The sequence below is a fragment of the Acanthochromis polyacanthus genome, chromosome 20, assembly GCF_021347895.1.
Source record: "Acanthochromis polyacanthus isolate Apoly-LR-REF ecotype Palm Island chromosome 20, KAUST_Apoly_ChrSc, whole genome shotgun sequence".
Classification (NCBI taxonomy): domain Eukaryota; kingdom Metazoa; phylum Chordata; class Actinopteri; family Pomacentridae; genus Acanthochromis; species Acanthochromis polyacanthus.
This window is the reverse complement of record NC_067132.1, coordinates 18,748,304-18,768,035: the sequence shown is the minus strand read 5'-3', so window position 1 is coordinate 18,768,035 and position 19,732 is coordinate 18,748,304. Positions and strand designations below refer to the sequence as shown.

At 41.0% G+C, this 19,732-nt stretch overlaps 2 protein-coding genes across 6 annotated transcripts; one reads left to right on the top strand and one right to left on the bottom strand.

The window, feature by feature from the left end:
* Window positions 1-2,838: 2,838 nt before the first annotated feature.
* armc1 (armadillo repeat containing 1) lies at window positions 2,839-12,783 on the bottom strand. 5 transcript variants are annotated; one of them, XM_051940781.1, is made up of 8 exons: window positions 12,480-12,782; window positions 11,522-11,644; window positions 11,170-11,381; window positions 9,427-9,518; window positions 7,073-7,265; window positions 6,375-6,491; window positions 5,773-5,847; window positions 2,839-5,161 (listed from the first exon to the last, which is right to left on the bottom strand). In XM_051940781.1, the coding sequence occupies exons 3-8, from the start codon at window positions 11,329-11,331 to the stop codon at window positions 4,970-4,972; spliced, it is 831 nt and encodes a 276-aa protein (XP_051796741.1). In that variant the 5' UTR covers window positions 11,332-11,381; window positions 11,522-11,644; window positions 12,480-12,782; the 3' UTR covers window positions 2,839-4,969. The 5 variants fall into 5 exon arrangements, with proteins under 5 accessions (XP_051796741.1, XP_022067049.1, XP_022067048.1 ...); XM_022211357.2 differs by having other exon boundaries at window positions 11,518-11,644; window positions 12,560-12,782; XM_022211356.2 differs by having other exon boundaries at window positions 12,560-12,782.
* A 252-nt stretch (window positions 12,784-13,035) lies between these two features.
* On the top strand, window positions 13,036-19,097 carry mtfr1 (mitochondrial fission regulator 1). The gene is made up of 9 exons (XM_022211370.2): window positions 13,036-13,158; window positions 13,493-13,584; window positions 14,093-14,207; window positions 14,473-14,571; window positions 15,375-15,508; window positions 16,187-16,416; window positions 16,565-16,811; window positions 17,198-17,378; window positions 17,635-19,097. Exons 3-9 carry the CDS (start codon window positions 14,172-14,174, stop codon window positions 17,680-17,682), a joined length of 975 nt encoding a protein of 324 aa, XP_022067062.2. The 5' UTR covers window positions 13,036-13,158; window positions 13,493-13,584; window positions 14,093-14,171; the 3' UTR covers window positions 17,683-19,097.
* Window positions 19,098-19,732: the final 635 nt, after the last annotated feature.

Genomic DNA, 19,732 nt, shown 5'->3' with positions numbered 1-19,732 from the left:
TCTATCATGGGTTGTTCATTGTTTTTACACATACAAATAACCTTTAATAAACATCAAAAATGAAAATTAAGGCTCTAGAATGTATTTCAAATGTGCAAAATGATTGTATTTTTATGAGACTGCTATTCTCCCCATTATTTTACAGTATTTTATGGCACCCCAGTTGTTGCAATATGACCCTTTTCTGACTTTTTTTTTTTTTTACAGTGTATAGAGTCTCAGAGATGCATGACATTCCTGCAGCACACAGGGTCTCAGGTCTGTCAGTGATATGTGGACTGTGTAACTTAATACTGTGTGTCTTTGCCCAGCTCCCCGTAGAGCGGGCATTACGCGCGCAAATTGGATGCTCAAACAGTCAGTCCATGACCTTCCCTCATCCTGGATGTTGACCCCCGTATAAAGAGAGACATTACATCTCGTTACACAACAACACGGCTCCGGCGCTTCGCTCCAGATAAAGAAAAATGTCTCAATTAAATCTTCACCGGGGCCCCCCTGCCGAAGAGTTATCGCCGCCCCGGTAGCGCTGATCGCTACACTCACACATCCTCAAAAGTTATTTGACATAAATTGCCGGAGTCACATCATTTCCTGCCACACTCTGAGCGGGATTTACGGCTGATCCCATTGACTGGGAGCTGAACCTCCAATAAAATTCCTCAAGAGCCCGGCGGGGGCCGTGAGACGCACCTATCTGCCCTCCATCGCACCCTCCTCCTCCTCCAGCACCCTGCGCAGATTAACCATGCAAATACGCACAGGTGGGAGGGTGATACTGACAACACAGCTATGCACATATATGCAACTGGGCTGATATGCGAGCAACACAGTCTGAATGAGTTTTATCTGATGGGTTAGATGGGAAACTGCAGTGAAGGAGGGTGAAATTATCTGCAGCTTTAATATGAAAATGAGAGGTGAGTGCAGCCTGTGTTCTCTGGAGGATGTCCCCTTATGTGTAACCCCCCCCAAAAAATAGGAATAATATCATTATAAGGCAGTATATGAACCCTTGAAGAAAGCCATTTGACAGTGAGAGGTGTTCAACATTAGTGCTCAGGCGTTGAGGAGAAAGGTGCACACTATTAACCGCTAAAAACAACCTTATGGCTGCATTAGTCCCGTTAGGTCCACTGATAATAAAAAGCTGCAGGTGAACAAAGCGTGGGCGTTAATGGTTAAATGATGAGTCTTAAGGCTCAAGTTCAAAACCTACCAGGTGGAAATGCAGCTTCAGCACGGGGGGGGGGCTCTCAATAATCATCTGAGGTCACACAATTACAAACAAGTGTTTTCATCAGATGTGATGAGATTATGCTCTGGACTACACACTCATTTGTCAGGCTTGCTGTCTCACTCTAGTGGTGATGTGTGAGAAATATGAGCTCGACGACTCACAGGCCTTTTATAATGAAATCTGGACACCCCTACAGCATGTATTTGATCACTGCGAATAGCTATTGATCCGCCTGCAGCTGTGAAAGGCACGAGAGAATCATTGTGAAGCAGTAAATTTAAATGTACATTTCCAGTGCTCTTGTATGAATGGATTCTTACCCACTGAAGTGCAGGTCGGGGTGGCCAGGGAGGTGGGGTGCCGCAATTAGGAGGTTTAGGAGAATGTAAGTGGGCTTCTTGAAGATGTTTCATCTCTCATCCAACAGGCTTCTTCAGTTCTAACAAGGCGCAGCAAGTTTAAAGACATTTCTTTAGTGTCATAAATAAGGTGTTCCAAGGAGTTTGACCTCCTTCCTTCAGGCAGCTGCTCAAAATAATAAAGAAACAGCATTTTAATTATCTTTCAATCATTATAGCTAGAGGAAAAACTGATTCTATCCTTATTTATATTGTACATAATAACATGCTGCATCTTACCAGACAGTGCTCTTTATCCATTTGGTGTTGGTCTTAAAATTATCTTTTGCAAAAAAGCTATTTTTCTTTAATTGTTCTGTAATTTCTTTTTATACAATTAATACTTTGTACATGCTTGTATTTTCTTTACTACTACCTGTTGTCATGAGTGTTTGTGTGTCAATGTGTTGATACTTGTATATGAACCAAATATAAAAAGGAAATAAAGCTACAAGTCTGCTGAGGAAAAATCTATCTAGGTGGATAAAAAGATCAACAATACCTTCTAAAAAAAACAAAACAAAAACAGAATGTGTATATCCCTAAAAAACACCAAATGACCACTGTCCGTTTCTCGTCGGTCTGCACACCAACAAGCCAGCTTACGCGGGCCCGGCAGAACCAGCTGAATGATTTACAAGCTGTGCTATTACCAGACTTTTTTCTGCCCATCTCAGAAGAAGAAATTTGTCAGTACAAACAAAGGTTTAATATAATTATGGCCTCGGGAAATTCAAATGTCTTCTAGCAACATTAAACATCATTTCTAGTCCTCGTCCATCTGGATGATACAGCAGATAAGTGAAGGCCTTCTCACCAGCTTGGCACAGCATTTCATTGGATGTTCAGCAGCATCAGTGGCTCCAGGGCCTCCAGCTGGGGTTGGCTGCTGCCTCTGCGTGCCTACCAGCACCGCGACTGGGGGAAGTGGTGGGCCGGCCACAGGATCGCCCTGGGGCAGCTCACTTATTCACCAGTAAAGAAAACTGAGTTTCGCCCCTCTCTCTCTGCTGCCCTCAGCAAACTGATTTGACAAAGTGCACTCTGGAGCGCTGGTGTGAGCTCTGCACATGTCATGTAGATGAAACAATCAGAGGGTAATGAGACAGAGGGCAACACTGAGAAATGACAGGTCAACGCTTCACGCTACAAATGAAAGAAAATAAAATCTGCTAAAAATAAAAAGTCACAAGACCAACGTTGATTTTTAAGTTTTATCATAATTTGCATTAACAGTGTCTGGGAATCTACAGTTTTAAGATCTGCATACATTATATTACATCTGCTAACAGTTGAAGTCTGTACACATGAAGTTAAATTTGTTTTTACGTTCTTTGTCAGCCTTACAGATGTGGTCAATTTAACAGTAACGGGAATTTACACTTGGATCAACACATAATGGCAATTTTGAACAATGTTCAAGTATTTCTTTGCAGTATGAGCGGAGACATCAAATGGTAAAATCACACAATATGATGCAACATAGAGATTAACTCTGTGCAAAATGGACAAATCCAGAAAGAAAATAAAGAATACTGCTGAGAATGACTACTTTCAACTGACACTTTTGTTTAAAAACATTACTTTATAGGCTGTTGTTGACCTGTTTTCTCTACATTAAATGCAAAAATGATTATTGCTTCTCCAGAGGGTGGCAACCATCAGTTCAGGTTATTCCTTCCTTCGTTTGACTTCAACCAAGTGTGACGTCTCTGCGCCATCAAAAGAATAAAAGTCGCCTGGTCAGCAGTGTCAGTAATTATTGTTAACGACACTCACACATGTCAAAAATAATTAAACCTTGAGTAAGTCACAAGGTTGTAAGGACTAAAGAACCATGAAAATCCTCAACCGCATTAGTGTTCGCCGCTACGACATCGTGTCCCAATTTATGTCAGAAAAAGCAAACCAGTTTTACTAAAACAGGAAAAAAAATCCTTCACATGTAAGGTCTGAGATTTTAGGGAATCAGGCACCATTTACAAAATGTACATAACCACACGGTTGTTACAGGACCGCTCATACAACAGCGTCAGGGAGTCCTCTCTGTGTGTGTGTGTGTGTGTGTGTGTGAGCGCGCACCAACGTGATCTTTGCTTTAAGGACACTGCCGGCTAAACTGAAAACAAAACAGAGCAAGTGCAGCTACAATACTGTAAAAATGTCCAGGTTAACACTGAGAAGTATATGAGAAGCAGGCAGGTAACAGGTCTGTCTTCACCATGCTGACCTAGGGTTTTACTAAAACTACAGAAGACTATAATGCTGATGTAAGGTAGGAGGCAGAAAGCAGAGGTAGCCTAAACTCTGTGCACTTAACACAGGAAGTTGTCAGTCAGTTTGCAGCCACTACAGAGCTCACATTTGATTTTTTTTCTCTCCCGGAATATTATTTTATCGGAGAAGTCCCGATTTTGGACAGAAGCGACTCAACACATGGAGAGGTTATGTTTTAATCAGCCAACTAGCTAATTAGTTGTTCTTTCAGGATGCAGCACAGTCTAACGCATGTGAGCCAGTGGCTGAATTAGCTGTGGTCTCTTGCTGGTGTCTATTTACTCTCTCTACTGAAGTGGCGTCCCTCAGCGAGCTAAAAGCTGACGGAGGCCAGCTGCTGCTACAAAAGCACAAACATTAAACATGCTCGGAGCTCTCGAATTATTCGACTGGATGATGAATAAATAATAATTACAATAAAATGTCAAAAAGGCACACACAATAATCGAAGATGGAGGCATCAGGCAAGATTGGCACAAAAGCGTAAAAGCATGCTAAAAAAAAAAACTGAAGAGGGAAGCAAAAATGGACATAATTAGGAAATTAAAGGATAAAAATGTGGAAAATGTATATATAGTAAAAGGACAATAATTGGGGATAAGTGCCAGGAAAAAAAAGCAACCAAAATCATGCACAAAAAAAGGAACTCCCAATTTCCAACGTACGCAACATCAGCCTCAGAACAATTAAGTACGGCTGCTCAGTCAACTCAGCGATACGCGTTTCCAAAAAGCTATTTGGTTTCGTTTGATTTAAAGTCCTCTGGCTATGTCTTTTGAGATACATTTGCAGCTAGTATATAGTTGTGCACATACAGCCAGTAGTGGGATTCGGAGCTCAATATATACGCAAGTTATTGCAGGTTCCACTTGGAAGTCCAGCACTTGTTGCACATGTGTGTCAGGGCTCTATGTGCTTTGGAGAGGGGAGTCTAGGCTAGTGTAGGGCCGTGAGGAAGGGCGTAGTCCGGCACTAGGCTGAGAGATGCTAAGGCTGCAGCTAGATGGTACCTTTGACAAAACAGGGAGCAAAAAAATATAAACACGAGAAGTTGTCACCAATAGAAGGAGCGTGACAGGAAGTTGGCGGCCGTGCTCAGCCAGCCCATGCCGTCTGTGATAGATCCTACACGTGTGACAGCCTTGTCCTGCTCCTGGGACGGACTCTCCTCCTCAGGCAGGTAGTCTGGGATGTCTGTGTTCTCCTCGACCAGCACCGCTGAGTCCTCCTGGAATGGCACCACCAGCTGCACACAGAGCAAGAAACAGCTCATGAATAAATTGTGCCCTTTTCACCATGAATGCAAGCAGTTTAACAAAAAATATATTCTGTACTGAACATAAAGTACAATCGTTTAACTACAAAGCCATAGTTTTTTTTATTTTCAGCAAAAAATACATGACTAAGCCAGGTCTGACCCCTGCTGGCCACATGAAGTACTGCTACTAATGTTACCTTTGTCTCCTTCAGCTGTGTGGGCAGCATGCATTTAAATTCTTTAAGGAGGGATTCTTCATGTTTTATGGAGTGGGATTTCAAACACTGGTAAATTGCTTGTAAATATTCAGCCATGAAAGAATTTGCAATATGTGCCACAAATTGGTAATCTTGTAAAAGGTGCAACTAGGACTGGTCATGTCTTTGGTAAAAACCAACTAGCCTACAGGGTACGGCAGAGATGTGACCAGCTAATCATGTCAGTATGAATAAGTCTCAGCCACAGGCACAGGGGTAACACTCCCTGTACACAACATACAACAAGCACACAACCCTATCAGCTCACTTGTTCTAGGGGAAAATCAGGGTTATGTAGAGCAGCTTAAAGCAAACAATGTCAGACAATTCGGTTGTCCTCACCTCTCCTCCATCCTCTGTCTTCACCACCTGCTGAGCCTTCATTACTTTGGTGGAGTTAATTGCAGTTCCCAGTGCCTGTGAGAAGGAAATGAGTTTACTCTGAAGGAGAAACTTAATGTCTATGCAAAACATTGTTGTTAATGACTAACAACTCTGTTCCTATCACAAGCTGATAATACTACTGGGTCTGCTGTCCTGTATTGGACAGTTTTTTAACCTTTGGTGGTTTGGTTTCAAAAACAATATCAATGCTGAGTCATCCAACAAATTTGATACATTATATATGTTTGTTTATTTTATTATGATAAGAGCATGTTTTCATTTCTTTTTTAAAGCTGGGCTCTCTGATTTAACATGCCAGCTTTAAATAATAAAGCTTTTGCAATGACAGAAGGGAGCAGATTTCCCCAGTTTTAATATTCTCAAAAGCATAATTTTATTCTGATAAATTGAAAATGGACATATAAAGAGGTAGGCAACTGCTACAAAACCAAAATTAGAACTGCAATTCATATATTGTTAGAGTTTGGCAATAAATACATAAATAAATAAAATACAGCTTCCCTTAACTCCGGTGTAGTTTTCCCTGTCTGGACACTTGCCTCAGCTTTAAGGTCAGAACGGATCCTGACAACACATCTCTTCACAGCCATCTGGAAGGTGAAACTGATGACTCCTCGAATCTTTAGTAAGGCCTCCTCACACAGGCTCCTTCGAGTCTGGCAAAGGACAGGAACCAGGTGAAAGTTGAAAACAGACAGTGACACAAAAAAGCCTGTTACTGAGTTGATGATGATGTCTTAAAATACATTACACAATAGGAGTACAAATACAGATGTCAATTCAGCTACAAATGAATTCCATTAAATGTGGACATAAATATAATAAATATCCCACTGCTACATATTTTTGAAAAACAGTTGACATATCCATGGTTTCCAGCTGCCACAGTGTTGTGTGTCCCCACTAAAGCGACAGGGATACAGCCCACCAGAGGCCGTCTGTTTGCTGTAATGTAATCTGGCTAGGTGCAAGCTTCCTGCAGAGCAGCATTCAGGTTCAATCTCAACGTCCTGCTGTTCAATGGCTGACATTTACAACCTGACCCCTCTGCCCGCCTATCATGTGCCAGATAGACACCCCTAAGATACTTTGGCAACACTGTGATTATGACAGCAGCGAACACGCTGAACAGAAAAGAGATTTTTGCGCATCAACAGGCGTTTGGTGTGTGTCTGGGCATGACAGATGCGTGCCAATATGCCATGTTGAGCCCTGAATGCACTCTGTGAGCACTTACAGAGTCATCCAGTCCATCAATGTGCAGCACTACGGTTTTGGCCCTCTTGTTGGTGGAGCCCAGGAAGAACTGAGCTTTACGCCGGCAGGAGGCAGCCGCTGCCTCGGCCTGTTCAGCCTCATCTTTACCAGCTGACTGCAGAATCTCATAGATCTCAGAGGCCAGCAGTTTGGTCTCCCCGGGCGATGTGCTCCTTTGGATGAAAGAAAGTGAAAATAAACGACAGACAAGGACACAGTCATACATACATAGTGTACATACAGCACAATTTACCACAAGTAGTTTATGTACACACAAGTAGCCAGTGCCACTCAACTGGAAAGACTTAAAATCACCTGCTATGTTAACATAATGTATTTCTCAGTGCATCTGTAACCACACCAACATAGGTCAGTTAAATCTTGTGCATTTTGAAATGGCAATTTTACCTTGCTAAGATATTCCTGTTAGGTTTAATAGAAATATCAAAGCAAAGGTAGACTAATCATGATGTCTGTAAGTCTCTGTGGGAGGAGGAGGTGTGAAGCATGCACCAAACTGAAGTTAATTCATTAATCTCCAAGTTTGAAATCTCCAATAAATGTGGCCTGAATCTGACTAGTTGACCGACTTCGTCTTTCTGAGAGAACATATGCACCCACATTCACATCAAGCATTTATATGCAATTAATTCATGAATACTGTCAATTTTTACATTTTTATATTCAAAGATTCCTTGTACAACCATTCAGAGTATGCAAAGACAATGGCGCCGTCCACCACACACTGAAACTCACAGTAAACAAGCCTATTCACCAATTCTGTCAGGCTTTTGGTACCCTTTTGCAAAAAAAGCCAGAACAGACCATAAGATTTTTGACATTAAAAAGTTAAAAATCTTCTGTGTTAATATTTAGAATAACACAGACTACCAAACAAACCTCCAATGAAACTCCTGTCTCCTCAGTTCTACATATGTTCGATTAAAACAGAGCTTTTTAACTTTCATCTTTCAGTGTTATCGACTAGTCTGACGATCCTTCCTGAGACAGAGCAGGCCCCTACATTAGTAGAGAACATCTATATGGAATCCATTCAACAATACCGTCCAATTGTGCTTCTTTCTATTCCAACGTTCTTTGTACAACCATTTAGTTTAACCAAACAACACTTCAGTCCGAATGCAAAATTCAAATCCAAGTTAATTAAGCCTATTTGCCACTTGTGTCAGATTTGAAAAAAAAAAAAAAAAAAGCTATAGCACAGCATAAAAATTTATAGGGCAGCAGCTTTTCTTTAGGAAGCCATGTGAGTTGAGTTACAGTTGTGGTGCCAGAATTGATATTTTATGAGAGCTCCTCTGTAAGCCCTGCAGGCTACACTGCTGTATATGTCACCAAGTCATCCGTCCTTCTATAGTAACCACATACGACACTGGTTGTCTGGCAGTGCTGCCCTCTGGGATCCCGGTGATCTCCAGCACTGTGCAACACATTTACAGCTGTATGGAAGCCTGTCAGCCTTTCAGCAAACCAAACACTCTCCTCAGCTGACCTATTCGTCTATTCAACACTTCAGGCGCCGGTTAAGCGGCAACATCTTCTAAAACTTTAGATCTTAATGAGTTGAAGGATTAAAAATGAAATTCACACCTGTTTCATGCAGCTATGCTAGACACTCCCCCTCAGCCATGTGTTCCCACTCTGTCCAGCTATGATCGACCTCTATCCAAAGTTAGACTGACTGGACTGTGAGAAGCTTACTGCCGTTTCTGCAGGGCTCCTCATGATGCCAATCCTGACTACCTGAAGTGACTGGTTTACTTGAGAGCTTTGCTTTAGGGTGGAGGGTCTTAGCTTCAGGTTAAAACGAGCTATCCTCAGACCTCTCTACTACACGTGATAGGTGACCAGAATGTGTGCAGTATAGATTACATTAAGCATAGTGTTACTAAAAAGCCTATAAAAATACAAGCAACAACAACAAAAAATTGTAATACATCATGTGTGCAAAAACCCCCAATAAGTAAACAACAAAACAGGAGTAAACAAACGCCTACATCAGATAAAACACGTAAGGGGACTCATCAAGAACTTTTAGACCTGACAAGATCTATTAAAATCTATATGATGCACAAACAGCATTTTAAGTCTTTGCCACTCTATTCTAATTCAACTTTAATCACATTTGTCCTGACGTGGCAAAGAGAAGGACATCGCTCTGCCTGCCTGGAAATTCTGCAGACTGGCAAACATTGTCCACGCAAAACAAAAGAAATCCTTGGTTACAGTTTTATGCAAAGAAAGTGCATTGTGAGCATGTGTGTGTGTGTGTGTGTGGTGTGTGTGTGTAATGTGGCAGTAACAGGGACTTGCTTCTGCATGACATTCTGCAAACTCAGCATCATGCCCAGCTCGCCCTTCATCTTCTCCCTGTTGGCTCGACATTCTGCCAGGTAGCGCACAGCCTGCAAGGACAAGGGCAACTGTTATCTATCCAGCGTTAAAAGCTGACGGACGCTTTGTAATATCAAAACAGAAAGTGCTTTTAAAACGGGCACGAATGTGCAGTGGTATAACATTACATAACCAGCATAAATACACATGCACCGACTTTGTGTTTACACTTCACAGGTCACTGTCAAGGAGCAACTATTACATAAAGTCACTTAAATGTGTGCTCGCAATACAAGACATGTACCGTACAAAAGGGTGGCTGTGGCAGAAGAGGGGAGAGAAAACTATATGTAGGCTCTGTGTCATGTTTACACCACAACAGACAGCAGATGTCACCATTGTACAGTGCTTTTAAATATACATTCACTTTAAAGCCACCACGTGTCTGCGTGTGACTGCGTAGGACACCGTGGTACAAGCATAGACTGTATATATAGTGGACGTAGCATCTGGCTCCAGAATTGAAGCCCACCCGGAAGTGTCAAAAACTTGCAATATCATGCCGTCGGCTAGGGTTGGCTCCAAAAAGCTTTTGCTCCATAGACCCCAATTCATTTTTGGAAAAAATAAAATTTGATAGACTGATGTTCTACAGCTCAGGATTTTTTTCTCGTTAGTTTTCATGGTCAAAATGAGAGATCAGGGGGCCGATCTTAAAATAAATCAATACTGAATTTTAAATAAATCGCTAAAGTTGGCGGAGCCAGGGAGCGTGGCTATACTTGATAGACAGCAGCAGAAGCCTCTGCCGTAAAATGTGGGCGGGATAAGAGAGTTCTCAGCCAATCCTGCCCCAAGTTGCTCTCCGGTCCAGTCTGTTTGATGACGCTTTTTACGTCACTGGCTCCAAAAAATCCAAAACGGCGACCAGGAAGTAGCAAAATCCGGGCTTCATTTTCTCGGCGTTGAAACCAGCGGGTGACGTCATGGTTAGTTTATGCCTGGGTACAAGACATGGCCTTTAAACCTTCGCTGAAAGCTGCACTGACACTAATGGACAGCAGGGGGCGACAAATGACATTAGCAGAAAACAAATGAACAGATCCAGTGAGAAATTGTAGGTTATTCCAGACGAGCTTGATCCTACAAACTGCTGTATATTTTTCAGTTAGAAAGTTAGCATAATTAATATTTAACAGGAGCCAACCATGTTTTACCATAACAGACATTGCTTATTAGTAATCAAGGAGACCCATGACAATACTCTGAACTGATACACACATGCAGTAAAAATAAAAATCACGAGTGGTAAAACCAAAAACTCCCACACAAAATGTTTCACATATATTTGAATGAATAAAACAGAGCTTTTTCACTTTTATCCTTCAGTCTTGACAGGCTGTGATGTGTAACTAATCACATAGTGCTGTGGGCAGGGCATTGCTTGAGACTACAGAGAGAGACAGCTGCATCAGAGCCAAAGCAGCACATTTCAAAAATAATTTATCAAAAATTGACTAAAAAACAACAACAATAATAATCACAAAAATTGGATGTGATAATCGGCCGATCGCTAATATTTAGCATCTCTCTTTGTACGCTTATACTGAAAACTCACCCCTGTATATTTAAAGCACCTTCATGCACCAGGTACTCTGTATGTGACGTGTAGAATCCTACATGCATGCTTAAAGAAGATGTACATAAGTGGATGCTGCTTACCAAGAGTGCAGAGTAGACGACCTGTGGGTTCGGGTGGTCCAAAAACAGAATGAGACCTGGCAGACAGCCCTGGTCTTCTACGATGGCTCTCCGGTTTAAGGGGTCCGCAGCAAGATCTCGCAGCTGGTTCACCACAGTCAGTGCATCCAACTCCGCACTCATGGTGCCTCTTGTCTAGAGGCCACACACATCAAACCAACCTCTCCACTTTACTGGAAAAAGAAAGATGGCATACATCAGGATGGTTACATGATGTAAGTTAGGATGCAGCTAATGACAATTTTCTTATCAGTTAAGAGTTGAGGAGCAACTATTAATTGTTTAATTTTCAACTATTAAATGCATCACCTACTATTGTGATAAATGTTTAATCAGTTTGATTAAAAGGCTCCAAATTCCCCGATTCCAGCGTCTTCTCTTTGAGTGTTGTTTGGTTTCTTTTCTTCTCTTTGATAGTAAACTGAATAGACCTCAGCTGGAGAAAAAAGAAGATAAAACACTAATTAACAATTTTCATCGTTTTCTACATCAGACAACTAATCAATTTATTAAAAAAACAATCAACGAAGTAACTGATGATGGGTATAATCACTAGTTCTGATAAATATGCCCAATTTCTCAATTTGGCATCTGTAAATTTGGTATTTTTTCTGGTCACTGCTGAAATGTAAAGTATAGTAGAACAACATTAAGTACAGACAAGTCATATTTTTTAAATTATTACAGTATGGAATCACTGAACGTTTGTCGAGCCATCTTCATTAGTTATGTGAATAATAAATAGTTGTCAGAATTGTTAATAAATCACTACCTATGAAACAACTATCTGACCAATCAATTAACAGCCACACTGAAAACACGTTTGTAAATAAAAAATGTATCAGATATTTTAAACCTTATTCACTAACGTGATGCAAAGCAATGCTATTGTTACACCTTATAATATTAAATGCCAATGACATATACTAACCATGAAGCTTTTGTTATTCTACTTTATCTTATTCTACTGACTAAGACAGTTTAACTGTTGGGGTTTCATGGACTTATATCAGTTACTACCTGTGAAATGCAGTACAAGGCCTTCTGAGTTATTACTGACTACCGTTAGGTACCTGACTTTAATTATACACATTGATGAGACTGCGGCTATCCCTTAAAAGAACATATGGCTGAGCACACAATGGTGGGCAAAATTTTAAATAGTTTGATTTAACTCTGATTCACAGCAAACACAGATGTATGGTTTTCGTAAGCCCAAAATACAAATGTTGAGTTTTGTCAAAGACACTTTCCACGACCCTCAACCTCACCTCAAATCACGCCCTGTGCAACACAGACGAGTCGGCAGCTAAGCTAGGCTACCAAGCGCTACTTGACAAATACAGCATACCTTTTTGTCAGTTTTCATGAAAATTACGAGACAACCCCCACTGGCTTCAGTAACCGCAGACACAAGAACGGCTCAACGGCAAACAGTTATGTTCCGACACTATCTTAAAAACTAATGGAACCACACGGCTCATGAACGCTAGGCCTGCGCCTCTTTCTTCACTGTGCTTCTTTAGCTAGCAGCTGTGCACTGTGTTTGGGTTTTGTGGCACACTACTGGGTGCAGCTGTTTTGTGATCCAGGACATCCCAGCTATCCACAAAGATCCCGGCAGTTTAAAGGTGACATTTCTCCGCCGGGAAACGTTGGGAATCATAACGAGCGTCCATCATTTTCTGGCAAATGATTGGATGTTGAAATTTGAGTGACTGTCACAATAGCAAATCATCAGACAGATTCGTTTCGCAGCTCAAATATGGTTGGTGATGTTATCTGTCAATCATTCCGATTAGCCAATGCTTGTGTTTTTCAGTGGCAATTTCTCCTTTGTGATCCCAATAACCCAATTCGCTCTTCCCACTTTAATCACCTCCTGCTGTACATGTCCGTCAGTTTGACAAGGTGGAAAAATTGAGAAAGTTGTCCGCTAGCGGGAGTCCGGTAAGTTGATTTCAAAGTCACACACACGACTGAATTTCAGATATCACTAATACGTGTAGCTATAGTACGCTGTCACACATTATGAGCTAACTGAAACTGTGCGTGTGGAAGATAAATCCTGACAAACTTCTCTGCGGTAAGTTAGATGGAGTTAGCTCGTCCGCTATCCTTGTTAGCGTCAGCTAGCATCTCTGCCTGCTAGCTTAAAAGTTCAAAAACACCCTTTAAGTTGAGCTTAACGTCCACATTAGCACTTCGCAAACATGATATCAGCTTATATCTATCAGAACTGCTACTAACTCATTTTACATGTTTCTTGGTGTCCTTACTTTAGCTCTGAAGTCAACAAACATCTGTGGGAAAAAACAGCGCCAGCTGGAAAACGTCTGCTCCTCCGAGCCCACGATTTTGTCTGTGTGATAATAGGTAGGTTTGTGGATTCATAACGTTACGTATATAAACGGTGCAGTAAATACTCTATTTACCTCAGCTGGAAATTGCAGTGTAACAGCAGTCTACAGACAACAACTTAAACAGCAAAAACTACAATTGCAACTTTAATAACAATACTTTAAAGCTAATTTCGCCCTCTCTTGCCGTGCAAGTTTTGTTTTTGCATTTTAAAGTAAGCTTACTTATGACTTGCTTTGCTGTTTTACTACAGTTGTACCACAGGCCTACATACAAGATATTTACATTTCTAAATCAAACGGGTATTGAAAGCAGGAAAATAATGGAGAGAGGGAGAGAAATATGCCAATTTTCTAAATGAATATCAGGCAACACTGCCAGAGGTTTATACAGTCTACCAGTGTGTTGATCCTGAGCATTTTAGCGCTGGTATATAATAGAAAAATAAAGTTACTAGAATGTCATTGTTGGTTTTAGGTTTTGTGCTTGAAGATGAGTCAATCTGAATTTCTTTGTTGTTCAGTATTTCTTCTAGATTAGCATTTGCTGATGATGATGTTGGGCCATCTGCTCATCTGCCCCGGTGAAACACATCGATAGATATGAGTAAAGAGCATGCACAGATCGAAATGGACCTGGTACGTGACCTACTATTTCTCCACATTTATACTGCACAGGTCTAACTGCTGTATTGTTCTTTGTCATTTGAGAGAAGTTCATTTGATTCTCTCACTTATAAAATGTGTAAAGTGCCAGCCATAAATTAGAGATGTTTTTGTGTGTTTCCACTCGAGGAAACTGCATTTAGTTAAATAGTAAAATAATCATAACTGACAGAAACTGGTATGTTAATTTTCCTCTAATTTGTGATATAAATTGTGTGGAAAATCTTCAATTTTACAGGCATTTGGATCAGCAAAGCCGTATGGGTCCACAAGAAGTATTGTAAGGAGAATAGCAACTAGTCTTCCTATCAAACCATGCCCCAGGGTTCATTTTCAGGTGAGGGAAGTTTACCATCATTAGAAGTTTTACAGCAGAACTTAGGCGTAATGCAGTCTTTTGGATTTTAAGATAATCACATGTTGTCCCTCTTGTCATTCCAAGTGCTTTAAACATGTCACGTATGATTTGACCGTATCTCCTCATCTGTCTTTCCGTCCATCTCTCCTGACTGCTGAACCTGCAGCCAAGTGACAACAAATCACACCCTCTTCAACTTTTGTTTAGCCCCTGCTTGTCTCCCTGTTTTCATTTTATGAACCATAAACAGAGTGAATGAAATTTTCGCAAGACATGTTTCTTTTTTCACCAGAACACTGACTTTAAGCTCAACCTTTGAGACGTCTCACTTCAGTGGCATGTCATTTGAAAAGTTGACTTGCTTTTCTTCACTGTCTGTCACCTTCAACACTGTGCTTTCTTTTCTTTTCTTCTGTCTCCAGCTGCCCTCCCTAACTATGAGGAATGCAGTATGTCTGCTTTAGGTCAGTTTGTTCAGCAACCTTCAACAACCTTGAGCTGATTAAAGACCACCTGAGCTGCCTGAACTTTTCATTAACAATGTGCAGACCTATTCCTACCTTCTCTCTCTGAACTGCCTGGATTTTTACTTAATGACTTCCTTTTATTAGTTGTTGAAATGCAGTGTTGTGATATGTGTGTGCGTGCGTGCGTGCGTGCGTGCGTGCGTGCGTGCGTGCGTGCGTGCGTGCGTGCGTGCGTGTGCGTGCTCTCTTGTGGCCTGCTTTTCCCTGAACTTTTTCTCTAAATGTTGAAAGCAGCTTTTTCTCCTCCTCTGATAGCTTTATCCATACACTGAGGATGCTGGTATCCTGATTGGCAACACGAGGCAGAACAACCTGGTGGCCTCTCTGGCTGATATCGCCTGGATTGACAAGGATGATGACGACGACGAAGATTACCTTGGCAGACCCAGGTGAGAGCGGCATGATGATTGCAATGTTGTGACGAGGGCGTGTGGAACGTGAACTGTTCATGGAGTGGATGTATCCTTTCACAGGCTACACCTGCAGGGCATGTACAGTGTAGATTTATGTGAGTCACAGGCAAAACAAGATGGTGAGCTCTCTGTTTAGTTTTTGGACTGCGCACATTACTGTTTTCATAGAGTTTACATCACTGCAGTCCAGTAGACTATTTAAGGGATAAAGTTACTAAGCAACCACCAGCTGATAGTGGCAAAACAAGTACTAAAAAGGTCATCAAAACCCCAGAATGGAAGCTCAAATTTTGATCTTCTGCATACTGGTATTTCAATTTAAGAAAAATTAAACACTGAAAGTCGTGTGCACCTTGTGTAAAAAATGTAAGGGAAAAACTAGCCTAATTTTGCATTTGCAGAGCAGATCTCTTTGGTGCATAAACACTACTCGCGTGCTCCTCTCATGCCTGGTGTAACCAGTTCTACTGTTTGTGATGAAAGCATTGCGTTACAGCAGAAGCTCTGTGAATCTCTACACATGTTCAGTCTGGCCGTGGCTGAAGAAAACATCTAGTAGAGGAGAATTTCACTGTTAGAAATTTCTGTTTTTTTTGATTGGTGTCTAAAAAAATGTGATTCTCTGATTGCTGATAATTGGCTGTATTGAAACAGGTCAGGGATCCCACAAGGACTTGTGTTTCGAGCCCACCGTTCTCAGAGAAAACCCCCAACCCGCCGGAGGTCACTACCCAGCCTACATCAGGGAGCTCCGGACCCCCAGGGGCCAACAGTTGCAAATGATGAGGCCATTCAGAAGATCAGCGCACTGGAGACTGAACTTGCAAAACTCAGAGCTCAGATAGCACAAATCGTACTGGCTCAGGAAAAGAACACACAGCCAGGTAGGTCTGAACAAACTATTATATGACCGTACTGAATGATTTGCTTTCCACATTTTGTGCCCAGTAATACCATTGTTTTACCTCTAGATGGCAGCAGAATATCACATTGCCAGCTTGTAAGCTTTTTCCTTTCTTTGTTTCCCGGCAGCTGCTACCACAGGGACATCTCCTGCTCCCCCTCCTCCTGCTCCTCCTCCTCCTCCTCCTCCTCCACCTCCTCCACTACCACCCCCCCCAAATCTACAGCGGACATTTTCAGCCATTGATTTGATTAAAGAGCGCAGGGGGAAGAAGACAGACGGCCAGACAGTTTTGGATTCAAGGCCAGCAGAAATACCCAACATGCTTGATGTCCTGAAGGACATGAGCAAAGTCAAGTTGCGATCAGTTAAGAGGTACGGGAATGAGTTACACGTTTAGATATATGTGGAAGTGACAGATGGTGACCACACAAGTGTTTTTGAAGTCTGTCAGAGGTTATTTTAACCTCATCAATTACAATTACTGTAAATAGTTTCAGAACCACGTAAATACAAATTCAGCTCAACCGGACACCTTTTCTCTTCAACACAATCTGCCAAGGGTTAATCTGAATCTCTTCATATCCATTGACATCATGTAATTATTCTGCTCCTTCATTTGATTTAACATCATGAACTGGACAGTATCGTCTCATGTTCTCTTTGACCTACTGTCATTAAAAACACATGTTTGTTGTTGTATAAAATCATATTGTATTCAGAATTTGTAAAAGCCCTTGTTACCTTCATGTTTTTTACAGTCGTCCAGTGGAAGATGATGCCAAAGTGAAGCCCAGTGAGCCGGCAGACGCTGCAGCTCTCATCGCCGAAGCCCTGAAACGCAAATTCGCACATCGCTATCGAAACAACAGCGAACACGAAGACGTGGAAGATTTCAAACTTCCTGTCCCAGACGTGAAACCTCAAACTGAAACCCCTCTGGTGAGACATGTTACTGTATTGTTGTTTTCCGTGATTCCGAGCTAGAAGGTGAATATTTAGATCGAAATTAAACCACCAGCTGCACTGAATCAGTCAACATTTTCTTATTATTTGTTCTTTTGGTGATACTTCTGGGTTTCACACATTCTTTTCTCTACCATCTAATCAAGCAGATGTAATGCGCCTCGTGAGAATCTTGCCGATGTGGTTTGCGTTGTTGTCATAGAATTTATTCTGCTTTTTCCTGTTTTCACAGTTTGGCCAGCACATGTTGAGGGCAACTGGAAAAAGAAAGCTGCTCTGAACAGGTGGATCTGAGCTGCAAGTCCAGATGTCCTGTGGACACTTTAAAGTGCCTTATTGACCTTTCAGTACCAGCTGTTTCTGTGGAAGGACAAGGGATTTAGACTAGGGAGTTAGACTTGCTGTGCCAAGTATCAGTCTTCTCATAGTCTTGCTTCTGGTCGTCATCCTGACCATCTGTTTTTGCACTTTTATAATTTATATTAGCTTTCTCTTTTACAAACAGGATTTTTTTTGTTTGTTTGTTTTACTGAGTGTCTTTTGTTTTTGTGTTTGAGAGTCGAAATCTCTCACAGTCTGGTGTGAACGTGCATAATGAACACTACAGAATGATAAAATGTTAGTTTTGTTATTCAGTCATTAGGTCTTCATTTAACTGGTTGCACATAGTTGATCAGTTATGCATTCCCATTTTTCAGGGTTTGTAAAAGCTGAAGACGTCTTCTACCGCAGGAGAAAGGAGCGCTTTCTGACATGCGGAGCATTGTGCTGTAATTTTATATACATGTAGACTAATTTATAATTGGATCTATCTATTTATGTTGTGGTTAAAGTAGATAATTTAGTTTTAACAATTAATTTTGTCCTAGATGCGACCGTTATTAATACCAGTTGTTTTCAGTCCAGTTTCAGTATGACGTTTGAACAGATTTTATCTGCTGCCTGTGGAAGTTACATCCCATTTGCTCGTCTTGCCAAGGCTTGTATGGTTCAAATATATGCATTACAATTTTTAGTTTATATTTCTCTGAATGATTCACCTTTAAGAACCAAAGAGATTCCATTTATACCCTTCAGAATTCTGCCAAATTTTCCTTTTACGTGCCCTTTTCACTTTCTTACTTCCCAGTTAAAATTATGCTTAAATATTGAGGAGAATTATGTTCTTTTTAAAGTTTCTAGTTGTAGATAATTAACGGTACAGGTACATATGCAGTGTTATGTTGCTTTATCAGTGCCTACCTCTGGTGACAAGAGCTGCCTTTTATTGAGAAAACACTATTCACTAAAGAAAATACTGCATTGTTGTAGTTCCAGTTTGTATTGATGGCATAATGGGTCCTAAGGTACTCACAGTCATCAGTATCCCAAAGGTATAAATTATGCTTTCAAGCCAGTAATCATCACATTTTTGTGCCTCCGTTTGGATATGTGACACTTGCTGACTCCTCTGAGTCATGAGGTTTTAGGCAGTATTGTGTTCAGAGTTATTGATTGCACATTGTCACCGTTTCTGATCACTGTTCATACCTTTGTAGTTGCTGCTTCAAGTCAACTCGATTACCTTTTATAAGGGAAGGTGGACTGGGTGTGCCAGTAGTGACTTAAATTACAGTTCAATATTTTGTAGAAGAGTTCTTTTAAATGTAAATTACCTTAAAATTGTCAAATCTCTAAATAAAAGTTCTCCCCTGATACGCTCGTGTGTTTCTGCAATTATTCTACTGCGATTTGAAACAAATTGTTGATTTTTCATTTGTAAGTCCGTTGTTACAATTATTTGTGGTTGGTCCCGCTTGTGTATTTCAATATTTGTAGGTGTGGACTGATTGTCAGATGAAACAAGATATTTAAAAAAAACAATTTGGAATCGAAGGAGTCAGCGTGGCCATTTTACAATGTTTTATAAAGCAAACACTGTCATCATGCTTGTATTTTCTGCAGGCTTATCATAACTGAAATGAAAGGGGAAGAAAAAGTGGCCACAGAGCTAAAGTAGATCTTAAACCTGTGGTTGCCGGAAATCTAGAAAAGATAAATAAAAATACAGCCCTCTTCCTGTAGCCTCTCCTATCAGACAAGCACAAGCCTATGGCATATACACAAGCTTGATCACAGACAAACTGAATTAGCTGTTGCTGCAAACCACAGCCTTTGAATAACAGAAGGCTAAATTCACCAGAGTGAACCAGCTTTCATTAATAAATACCTATCTACCTAGTCAACCCAACAATTGGTTTGAGGCAGGTGGAGACTGTCAACCACCATTGTCCCTGTGCCCAAAAAGTCTACCATTACAACCCTCAATGACTACCATCTAGTCGCCCTCA

Coding starts and splice junctions, on each gene's coding strand:
- armc1 (XM_022211360.2), bottom strand. CDS start 11,331: ATGAGTGCGGAGTTGGATGCACTGACTGTGGTGAACCAGCTGCGAGAT. Junction 9,519..11,169: donor TCGTCTACTCTGCACTCTTG/GTAAGCAGCATC, acceptor TTGTCCTTGCAG/GCTGTGCGCTACCTGGCAGA. Junction 6,492..7,072: donor TTGATGGACTGGATGACTCT/GTAAGTGCTCAC, acceptor GTCCTTTGCCAG/ACTCGAAGGAGCCTGTGTGA.
- mtfr1 (XM_022211370.2), top strand. CDS start 14,172: ATGAGTAAAGAGCATGCACAGATCGAAATGGACCTG. Junction 14,208..14,472: donor CACAGATCGAAATGGACCTG/GTACGTGACCTA, acceptor TCAATTTTACAG/GCATTTGGATCAGCAAAGCC. Junction 15,509..16,186: donor GATTACCTTGGCAGACCCAG/GTGAGAGCGGCA, acceptor GTATTGAAACAG/GTCAGGGATCCCACAAGGAC.